Below are 11,536 nucleotides of genomic sequence, written 5' to 3'. Positions count from 1 at the left end.
CGTTCTCTCTCATGACATTGAAGTTTGTAGGATTCCTCAGCCCTTATTTAGGATATTTGCGTGCTTTGGTGCCAGAGAGCAGCGCAGCAGTCACACAACCCCGTGCCCCGCACTGCCCGGGGGTGTCAGGGAGCTAATGGGGCGTGGGGGTGGGAAGTTTGGGAACCCCGGGGCAGGGCGTAGGGACACCCCGAGAAGGGGAACACACGCGGGGAGCACGCGGGGGGTGGGGGGACGCGGCGCGGGGACAGAGACGGACCGCCGCGTTCCCAGCTGGAGCGCGGAGCGGCGACACGCGTGGGGCGGCTGCCGGGCCGGGGGGGCACGCGGGGGGGTGCGAGGTGCGCGCGAGGCGCGGCGCGGGCTGCCATTGGCCGTGCCGGGCTGATGTCACGGCGGGTGTTGCTATAAGCTCGGCGGCGCCGAACGGGCTGGGGACAGTCGGGCGGGTGAGCCGCCGTGGGACGGGTTTGGACGGGTGAGGAGCGAGCGAACTGGAGCGGAGCGCAGCGCACACAGCCCCGCACGGCGGGAGCCCCCGCGCCCAGCCCGCCAGCACCTGCCGTCCCCTATGCGCGGAGCCCGGCGCAGCGCCACGACGCCGGAACGCTGAGCGCAGCCCCCGCTGCCTGCCCGGGGACCTGGCTGGGGGGCCATGGGGGTGGCGGGCACCGAGCTGCCCGGCGGCAACGTCAGCGCCAACCAGAGCGCCGCAGACCCCACGGTGTCGCGGGACGTGTGGGTGGTGGGCATGGGGATCCTCATGTCGCTGATCGTGCTGGTCATCGTCTTCGGCAACGTGTTGGTGATCACCGCCATCGCCCGCTTCCAGCGCCTGCAGACGGTCACCAACTATTTCATCACCTCGCTGGCGTGCGCCGACCTGGTGATGGGACTGGGCGTGGTGCCCTTCGGTGCCTGCCACATCATCATGGAGATGTGGAAGTTTGGGAACTTCTGGTGCGAGTTCTGGACCTCTCTGGACGTGCTTTGCGTCACAGCCAGCATCGAGACCCTCTGCGTCATCGCTGTGGACCGATACTTTGCCATCACCTCCCCGTTCAAGTACCAGAGCCTGCTAACCAAGAGCAAGGCACGCGTGGTCATCCTGGTGGTGTGGGCGATCTCGGCCCTCACCTCCTTCCTGCCCATCCAGATGCATTGGTACCGGGCAGACCGTGACGAGGCCATCCTCTGCTATGAGAAGGACACGTGCTGTGACTTCTTCACCAACCAAGCCTATGCCATTGCCTCCTCCATCATTTCCTTCTACCTGCCGCTTGTGGTCATGGTATTTGTGTACGCCAGGGTCTTCCAGGTGGCCAAGAAGCAGCTGCAGAAGATAGACCGGAGTGAGGGGAGGTTTCACATCCAGAACAAGGAACAGGACCAGAACGGGAAAGCTGGGCACCGCCGTTCCTCCAAGTTCTTCCTGAAGGAACACAAAGCCCTGAAGACCCTGGGCATCATCATGGGCACCTTCACGCTATGCTGGCTGCCCTTCTTCATCGTCAACATCGTGCACGTCATCCAGGACGACATCATCCCCAAGTACGTGTACATTCTCTTGAACTGGCTGGGCTATGTCAACTCTGCCTTCAACCCCCTGATCTACTGCCGGAGCCCGGACTTCAGGTACGCCTTCCAGGAGCTCCTGTGCCTCCGCAGGTCTGCTCTGAAGATGTATGCCAATGGCTACTCAAACAGCAACGGCAGGAGCGACTACAACGAGGAGGACAACGGCTACCCCCTGGCACCGGATAAAGCCAGTGAGCTGCTCTGCGAGGAGGGCTCCTTCCCTCACCCCGAGGACTTTTTGCACTGCAAAGGTACTGTGCCTAGCGGGTAGCTCTGAGACGCGATGGGCTCTGGCGTGGCACACTGCTCCTAACGATGAGCCTTTCTCTATGGAAATACAAAAGCCTGATAGTTAGAACGATCCTCTCCTAAAGCACACCTAAACCCCAATGGCTGCAAGAAACCTAAAACTCAGCAAACCTCCTGCAAACAGGTGAAAGGCAGCCCCGGGTGGCTCGGGTGGGCTGGCTGCTTGCAGGGGTTAGGAATTTTAAGTGCACGACCTTAGGTCCCGTGTGCCGGGGGGAGTGCTGGGGGGGATGGTATTTTAAGGCTGTGCAGAAAGCTCGTCCCAGGAAGAACTTCCTGGCTGTGGCCGGTGTTGAACTACCTCATGAGCTCGGTGCTGGCGGCTGCTACGGGAGCGCCGTGCTCCTCGGTCTGTGCAGCACCTGCCCCAAAATTCCCCCGAGGGATGCTTAGAGCTCGGTAGGCTGTATCTGATCCTGTTGCTGTCAGTGGGAAAGTTTTAACAACGCCCGGAAAAACAAAACAAAACAAAACAAAACAAACAAACAAAAAATCCCAAAGCAAACAAACAGAAAAAAAGACCACAACAGCCACGAATGCGTCTTTTGTCAAGTGCTATAGGACTTTCCGCTGAAATAAGGATAGAAATAAACGGAGTCTTTGCCCAGAATGTGACACTGTGACTGTGGGACTCAGGAATGTGGTACTGGGAAGCCGGGCGATACGCTGCTGCAGTCGCAGCCCGTCCTTCTGTCGAGACCGCAGCCGAAGCTCTGCGGCCGCCCGGTTTGTTTAAGTTCGGTTCCCAGCTGGCAGCCCGAGGAGGTGGGTAGGGAGGGTTTTATTTTCTGTCGCTGAGGGCTGACAGTCCGGCAGCGCAGCCCTGGCCGCGGGACGGCTCTAGGCTGGTTGGTTGGTTTGTTTGTGAAGGGTTTTTTCCCTCCCTTGCAGCGGGTTTGCATTGCGTTCCCGCAGCACTTGGCGGCGGGCGCACGGTCTGTCACGGCGGCAGACGCGGGCGGGCAGGTGGGGACGGACGCACGGACGGACGGACGGACGGAGGGGTGGCCGTGCTGCTCGGCGCTGCTCGGAGCCCTCACTGGAAGAAAGCAGCGATCGAGGGGCGGAAATGGAGCTCCCCCCTCGCTTTCTTCCGCAGCTGCAATTTGAAAGAGGGGAGCCGAGGAGGATGTGAAAGCGTGGTGTGTTCAGAAGCACGTGGGAAAGATGGGGGAGGGACGGCCCCGCGCCCCTTGGGAGCTCTTCTCCCTGCCTGCACTCGGAGGGTTTTGTTGGCACCGTTGCTAGGAGGCGGCTCGCACCCACCTGGGCTGCTCTGTGGGGAGGAGGTTCTGCCTGCCCGCAGCTCCCGCAGCCCCTTCACCGCGGCTCCTTTTGCTGCCCTCGCGGTTACGGCCAGGGCGCGCTGGTCGGCATCAGCTCGTAAGGACAGCGCTGGTGCTGCAAGGTTCAGGGCGGCTGCAGAATCATCCTTGAGCTCGCAGCATTCCTCGTGATAAAGCCGCACCCGGTTTTGTGGGGAAGGGTTTGTAAATCCTCGTGCTCCCTTCTGCCTTCCCCCAGGTATCCCAATTCAGTCTGGGAGGACAGGCAGCCCTTAGCCCTGTCCTAGCCCTGAGCTGGCTGCTGGCTCTGCTCCGTTTGCAGCCTCTGCAGCTTGGTGCGTGCTACAGAGCGGCAGAGAATGTGTCCAGCAGAGCTCTGTGTCACTGCCAGCTTTGCTGCCTGTGCCCATCCGCACCTTCCTTGGTGCTGTCAGCAGTGCCCAAGCACTCCCCAGGTCATTGGGTTCAGGTTTTACATTACAGCGTGAACAAACGAGAAGGGTGTGATGGCACAGAGCAGTGTGTGGCTGCGGGGAGCAGGAGGCCAGGTTGAAAAAACATTTTCTCCTCAGATAAACATTAACAGGCTGTCCTGGCAGGGGAGACCTGGTGTGGGGTCAGGTGCTTTCAGCTTCCTACTGTAAAGGGCTGAAAGGCAAGGGGCCCTGTGCTGTAGGGCTGGTGTCAGTGCCCCATGTAGGTTAGAGATGCACCACATTGGAGATGCATTTCAGCTCAGTATGGGTCCTGATTATCACAAAGCAAGAAGTGAAAATTAGCCTCTTGGTTGAAGCGATTGATTTTTACTGTGCCATTAATCCTGCCTAGGCTGGTGTTAGCAGGAGTGTAAGGTGAGGGGGTGTCCCACGGTGATGGCTCTTGGTGGAGGGGCAGGAGAAATCCAGCATCCACATCTCAGTTGCTGTGTGCATTTTTTATTATTATTAACTACTATTTGCATTTCAACAGCATGTGCTGTGGATGAGGATTTTATTGTCCAAATAATCGCTCTGCTTGCTTGGCTGGCTGTACTCATACTTCAGATGTTGGTGCTGTTTGCAGCCAGAGCTGAGCCATGAGCAATGGGTGACTGCAGCACTGCTGCAGTGTGCAGAGCACAGAGATGTGGAAGGGACAGGGGATGTCTGTCTGTCTGATGACCTCTCAGTACAGTGTTAAGGTGCAGTGTTAGGAAACCTCAAGCTTACCCATGTCTGAGTGTTGAAAAGCTGATTTCTTTCCTCTAAGACACCACTAGTAAAACTGGTGAGGCTAACTGCTCAGTTCTGGAAGCAGCTGGAACTAAAAGAGATAAATACCAGAGTAGTAAAAGTTGTGTCACCAATGAAGTCAAACTTGATTAACCCTTCCTGTTTCATGAGGAAAAAAAAAAGCTGAATAAAGGAATCCCTTTGCCTATTGAAATGCATTGTAATTAAAAGAATTTAGAGATGTATGCTAGGGACTCAGAAATGGAGTATTAAGTCAGGATGCAGTAGCTGCTACAGTGATTTTAGGGTCAGGAGAAACCCAGCACGCACATTTCAGGATTAACACTAGCAGAGGGCTGGCTCGGGTTAAGTACATGTGATAAAACACAGCAGTAACTTCATTAGAGGACAAGCACTGTGATGAAATGCTGGGTTCTTATTGCAGGCTGCTTGCTATGCTGCAGCCACGATGTGCATAGAGCAAGGGCAGGATGGTGCGAGCACGAAGGCTGGGTGTGAGCTGGAGCTTGGCATGCCTGTACCTTCATGCTTTCAGTCACTTCAGCCAAGGAGGTTGTTACTGTTTTTGATGCCTTAGTTGAGATGAGAGGCATGATTGCAGCTTTTGTGGTGTCACAAAGTACCGTTCTTACTGCAGGTCCCTTCGTTATTGCTGTAGCTCCATCCCCTAAAACGGGCAGAGTATCACAAGCTGCTGCCTTATGTCAGTCCTTTGCTTCTTGGGATCAATTCTGGAGACCTTCTGCTTTCTGGGAAGCCCAGGCCTTGAAACCCAGCCTCGCTCACTGTGGCTCTGGGGAACTGTGGGGCAGCAGATCCCCCCCTCAGCGCCAATGTGTTTGTCTGGGTGTCACTGATGCACAGTGTGCCCCTCTGTGTATCTCTGTGGGGGCTGGCCCAGAGCCTGTGGCTATTTCTTTGGAGCCCCGGTTAAAGGCAGTGCTGAGCAGTGGGTACAGCAGGGAGGACGGCAGAGACTGAAGTTACCAAACCCTCCTGAATGCCTGACAGCAGGCCAGGGCTCAGCGCAGAGAGGAGAGCCTCGTGTCTCCAAGCAGCACACAGCGTGCTGTGTTTTTCTAAGGGTTTGTTTATGTATTTATTTACTATAAGGAACATGTTTTTGCAGCAGAGGGAGAGCATTTACAGGGCTGGCTACAAGCACACCACAGGCTTCAAGCTCTCCCAGCATCTCTTGCCCTTCTGATATTACAACACTGCTGCCAGCAACTCCAAACACCACTCTGCCTGAGGGAAAGGCTTCTTCCCCTCTGTTCACCAGCCCTCTGCATCCAAGTGTTTGTGTTCACTGGTACGATGAGCCCATTTCCCAAGAAGATGAGTTTATGAGCATGCTCATTCCTCTGGCAGGAGGGAGGACATCCTGCCTCGCATGTTCCCTTCTGTGCTGTCTATCAGCAAACAGTAAGTGCCATCCCATCACAACAGCAGGGGAACAGAGGTTCTCTGACCAGCCATGGCTGTGTCCCTGAGCAGGGAGGGTGGAAATGGGGAGCTGTCACCTCAGCCACCCATGCAGGAACATCCAGCACCAGGAGCACCCTGTTCCTCAGCTGAGCCGCAGTGTTTGCTGACTTGTAAGAGCCGTGTGCCATGTTTTGAAAGCATTAGCCCTAACCTTTCTTCTTGGGTTTGTAGAGAACATCTTGCAACTGACACACAGCCCAGGCTGTGGACACACAGTCATTTGGCAGCTGGGGTAGCTACACCCTTACGCAGACATTCCTTCAGTGACAGCTGCAGGGACACTCAAGGGAACATGTAGGTGCTGCTCGTGATATTATGGAGCAGGGCAGCAACACTGTGCCCACTGAGAGATGTTCCTTGTGCCCGCACTGCAGCTGGTGGTACCAGCAGAGCTGGGGCACAGCCACAGAACAAAGTGCAGCAGCTCAACTGGGAATGCAGAGCTCCTGTGGTTGTGGTAGTGCATCCCAGGACCGGGCAGAGCTGTGCACGCTGGAACTGAGTTTACACACAGCTTGGAAGAAAGTTGTCTCGCCTGCTAAGTGTGGTGAAATCTGTCTGTAGGAGCTGGACCCAACCCTGTCCCTGAAATACATTCTTGTGGAAAACAAAGCGGATTTGCTGCTTCTCCATGCATACAGTTTGAGTTTTTCTCCTGTTTTCTCACCCTATCAATGGCAGGAACCTTTTCAGTGCAATATTACCAGTGCCAGCAAGAGTGGGTTGGGAAATATTTTCTTGTTTACTGCCCTTGGTAAGGCCATTTTTGCACAAGTGCATATATATTTAGATATATGTATGTATATGTGTGTATATATCTTGATTATCTATATACAGTGGTATACAGATCTGTATATAAATAAGGAAATGTAAAGGTGTTTTGTTGTGCTAGCTACATGAAGACATGTATGTTCAAAAATTAAAGTATTTATTGCAGGTCCTAATGGTTGACATTGTGTTTAAATAAAGAATATTTATGGTATGCTTGTAGTCAAGTGTCCTTGCTTCAGACTGTCCTGCTGGCTGCGTCTCCCACATAGTCTCCAAGTGAGTAAATCCTCGGGCTTGTTGGAAACTAACCCAGCACTGGAGGAGCCTGGAGCATGTAGAGTGGCAGAGCTCCATTCATTTATGCTGCACGTTGAGCATCTCCAGCTCCCCTGGAAGCACTGAGGATGCTGCAGGTGCTCAACACCCCCTATAAAGGGCTTCTCTGCTTTCCATCTCCAGGGCTTATAGGAACAGGGGTTTTTGGGAACTCACCTGCTGCTCTGCCTGTTTGGACACCAAACAGCTGCAGTCATGTGTGCCTCCTGCGTGGTGGGGATGGAGAAGGGCCGGGGACAGCTGAGCTTTAATCCTTTGTTGCTGATCTCCAGTGCCAGCGTTCCCTGGGAGCGGGAAGAAACAAATGTCTGTAGGGATGGGAAAGTGAAACCCAGGAAAGTCATGCAAGGGTCTACGGATCCTGATGCTGTGCTGCTGTGTGCTGAGCAAGGTCTCGCTGTGCCTCTGTCCTAACATGGTTGGGCTGGGCTTGAAGCAGCTGTGAGGATTTGAACCACGTGGCTGGAGTGGGGGGATAGCAGCACAGTGTGATGGATCTTTTCTGTTTGTCTCAAGTTGCTTTATCTCCCTTCAGGGCTGGAAAATCTTCAGGGGGGTCTTTGGACAAATATCTCAGCCTCTTCTGTTACCAGGTGTGCATCCCTGTTGTGCTGCTGCTCTTACTGCTTTAGGAGGGGTAAAGGAAGAGCATGGCTCATGTTAAACAAGATCCCAGCCCAGCGTGTGCAGTGACACGCAATTTGCATTCCTTATGCCACTCAAACCACAGTGAAAGCATTGGCAGCAAAGGCCGATGTGTGTTCTGTGTGTTTCAAGGCTTCTCCTCTCCAAAACAGCAGCAGGTCTCACTGTGCAGCTTGGATGGGAAGGGACCACACCGAGCTCTTACAAAATACAGTGGATGCACAAATTACAGTAATTTATGATTTTGTAACTTTGTGCTTTCAAGGGCTGGAGGGTCCCAGCTAGGAACGGGTGCCATTGCTGACTGCAGGGATCCTGGAGAGGTGGGAACCCCATCTGCCATCCACTGTTCCTTTCTAACAGGACCTTCAGACCAGAGAACATCTCTCCCTATGTCCCTCCTTGTCCTTGGTACTTAGAGGTGCCCAGAGCCAAGAGCCCAGTACCCACTTCAGGGCTGCACTGAGGCTCCCACAGCCCTGCCTGGCTTTGGTCCGTTGCGATGCCAAAGGAATGGCATTAGGAAACCATGGCAGTGGCTACCAGAGCAACCTGTGCTCTTGCCACATGACTTCCTTGCAGCCTGCACTGCCCGCAGCCCCACTCATGCCCTGCTGGGCAGCTGGGGGGGCTTAGGCTCCACCACTGAGCTCCACAGCATCAACCCCATCCTGAGAAACACATAAACAGCAACAGGGCCTCAGCAAAACCCCTGCCAAGTCCTTTTTCTCTCATGTAAATATTTTTTTCCTCTTAAGTGTATGTGAGTGTGAAAAATCCCTTCTTAATCTTTTCTCTTTCTGGATGAAAGAAATGTTTGTTCATCCTTGGGTGGGGAAGGCCCTCAGCTTGAGATTCAGACATTTTGCAACCATCAGCTCAAGCCAAACTGATGCTGCTGAGAGCATTTCTTATCTCTCCCAAATCCATGCTGGTCTTCCTGCCTCAGCCAGGCATCCGAGCAAAAGGTGCCCACCAAGATGGATGCGTTGGATGAAGGTCCCATGGACTGCAGTTAGTCTGGGCAGTCTCAAAGAAGCCTTCAAAAAATGTGTACACAATATCCATGGGGCTGCAGGGTCCCCACTGCTGGACCCTGTGTTTTAGTGGGCTTATGGAAATGAATGGCAGCTTTTTTTCCTGAGAAAAGGTAATATTCTTGAGGTCTGACCCGAGAATCACACTGCTCAGTGAGGGACACTTCACCTTCTGATAAATGCATGAGAAGATTGCCACATGCTGCCACATTGCAGCAGCGATCTTGGGTACCTGATATGACTGTGCAGCTGGTAATGGGATGGAGGAAATGAGCAGCAGCATATGGGAGTGTGTTGTCACCATCCTTACCCAGGTTGTCCTGCTGCGGTACCAGCTGCCAGCCCTGCCCATGGCACTCCACTGGTGTCCCACCAAGTCTGCAAAGCTCTGCTGCTTCTGGTGCTCCAGCAGGAAACTATCTGCTCAGTGGTTGGTTAGTTGTGTGTGAGAATGATGCTGAGATAAATCCTTATCAGCCTTGTTTGTAGGTGACGGTAACATCGCGTTGTGACCAAGATACCATAGTGATACTGAGCCTCCATGTGAGTCTGGGCTCTTTCTGGGCTCAAGAGTTTGGTACAGAGCTGCTGGGTGGGAAGGATGTACAATGACAGTGATCTGGAGATCTTTTTGTTCTCTGCCTGAGAATTTCAATTTTTCATATTGGGAGATGAAAAATAGTGATAAAATTCTTTGGAAAAGCCAACCTTTCAGCACAGGTTTGAACAACTGCAGCTTACTGATGGCCTGTGTCTGTAAGGAGGTTTTCATCTCCCTGCCAACAGATTCATAAATACTTAGAAGTTAGTGAAGTAAACTAGAAGGATTTTCATGAGGATGGAGGCAGCCAAAGAACAGAAGCAAAATGAAAGGTAGCCCAGAGAGAGTGTAAAATAGTGATGAAGAAACAAATGGAGATGAGAAATGGTCCCTGGGAGGGAAAATGACTCAAACAGCAAACTTGGGCAGAAAACAGGAAGCTGAATTCCATGTGGTAAAGGAGGGAGAAGCTGGAAAGGGAGTGCAGAAGCAGAGATGGAGTTGGGAACTGCTGCGAGAGCAGGACCTAAATATCAGTGCAGGCAGCCTGACTGCTGCCCCTTTCCTCCTGTGTCAGTGTTTTCTCCTCATCCTTCAGCAGGAAGGAGGTGGCAAGCAGGGAGGGGGGTGGCTATAGTGGTACAGCAGTGCTGGGAGCTGTGCAGGAGAAAGAATGGCCATTAGAGAGGCAGTGCATGCACAGATTGTTCCCAGTGCTGGGGGAGTTATCCAAGGCAAGTGGCCAAAGCCTAATTTATGCTCGTGGAGCAGGGAAGGTGAGTGTTGTTTTATTTTTAAAGCCCTTTTCCTCCACCTTGTGCCGTGCCACCTTCTGTGCTAGGGTTCCAGTTCCAGGAAGAGAAGGGGAAAACAGCTCTGTTCAAACTCATACATTGTGATTTAGCCCATAAATGGCCTTTTATCCATAAGTGGACCAAGTTAGCCCAGGCTCTGGGTGTCCGTCCCTCACCCTGTCACTTGGCCAGTTTCAGGGTCACAAGGCAGCAGGATCAAGGCAGCCCCGTGCCACATCCCAGCCCAGGCTGACACTGGAGAAGGCCCAGGGCACACTACAGTCATGCCATGCTGCTCAGGAAAGCCAGGGATTTTGTCATGGAAGGAAAGTCCTACAGCAAACTTGAGATGGTCCACAAGCAGCTGGTTTGTTTATTGACAGCACAGAGCCCTTCAGTGTGAGAAAAGGTGGCCCAAACCTGACCCTGGGTTATCTGGCCCCACCAGAGCCCTGGGACAAGCTGTGCAAGTGTTGGTACGGATGTGGGTGCACGTGATAGAGAGATAACCAAATAGAAGAGTTGCATTCAGGACCTTGCTCTCATTTTTACTGCAGTGACTTTCATGTGAGTCACCACAGTGGCATACTATCGCAGCTCACAAGCAGCACAAAATCCTCAGGTTTCAGATAAGCACGCATATGGACAAACGTGATGTAAAATTACCCCGGATAGGCACTGCTCTGCTTTGTGTCTCCTGGGAGCAGCAGGGAGGGCTGAACTGAGGGGCTCTGCCCTGCAGCAGGTGGGGTTTCCCAGCTCTATAGCTCAGCTGTGATGCTGGTGGTGCCCAGCACTGTCACTGTGCTCTGGGCTGCTCCCAGCTTCCTTCTTCTGCTTGTGCTTTCATGCCTGCATCTGCTTCTTATTGCTGGAGCTGCACCTCTGGCAGCCCAGCAGCAGACCCCAAAATGCCTATGTTGGAGCCTGCGTGGCTGATGGGTCACAATGTGTTACCTGTGCTGTGCTAGCAATGAGCTTTGTCTGCTGCACCCAAGCATAAAACCTCTGAACACAGGAACAATCTTTGCTCTCTCTGAAATGCCTCTCCGTGCTCTCTCAATGTGCCTGAGAGGTTTTTCTGAGACACAAGCAGGTGGTCAGTCTGTGGAAAGGGAATAGAACCTGTTACAGTCCCACAGCCAGGGCACAGAGCCCTCTCCTGCAGGCTGTTGTGGCTCCTCAGTTCTGCCCAGGCCTGCAGGGACAAAGAAAAGGTAATCAAGGGGAAAAGGATTTCATATTATGGATGTCCCAGCAACTGTCAATGTCCAAGCCTTTATCAGTCATGACACAGTCCCAGCAGACTCCTGCTGGAATCAAGTGAAAAAGGTATCAGTCCCACCTCACATTTTTTTAAGGAGATCTTGTGGAAAGGCTGAAATGCCTGTGGGCATCATCCAAAGGAGCAGAGCTCAAAGGACTGAGGAAAAAGTTCCTACCAAACATATTGCATTTTGAATAGAGGCAGTGAATAGAATAGAATAGAATAGAATAGAATAGAATAGAATAGAATAGA

The 11,536-nt window shown here is 53.2% G+C and overlaps 1 protein-coding gene across 5 annotated transcripts in view; it reads left to right on the top strand.

Moving 5' to 3' along the window:
- The first annotated feature begins 655 nt into the window (after positions 1-655).
- ADRB2 (adrenoceptor beta 2) overlaps positions 656-11,536 on the top strand; it is a 26,169-nt gene continuing 15,288 nt past the window's right edge. For 4 of the 5 annotated variants that reach the window (XR_006170227.1, XM_042826576.1, XM_042826578.1 and 1 more), the window contains exon 1: positions 656-1,829. Coding sequence is in view for 4 of the 5 variants with exons in the window: in XM_042826576.1 (XP_042682510.1) it covers positions 656-1,829 (1,174 nt within the window). In the remaining variant the exon portion in view is untranslated. Of the gene's footprint in view, positions 1,830-2,778; positions 6,876-11,536 lie in introns of those variants that run through there. The other variant, XM_042826575.1, reaches the window with a different exon arrangement.

Source organism: Centrocercus urophasianus, unplaced genomic scaffold, assembly GCF_019232065.1.
Source record: "Centrocercus urophasianus isolate 14NV4802_14NV808 unplaced genomic scaffold, USGS_Curo_1.0 seq_26, whole genome shotgun sequence".
In the NCBI taxonomy this organism is placed as follows: domain Eukaryota; kingdom Metazoa; phylum Chordata; class Aves; order Galliformes; family Phasianidae; genus Centrocercus; species Centrocercus urophasianus.
Note: the sequence above shows the minus strand (reverse complement) of the source record. Positions and strands in the feature narration are given on the sequence as shown.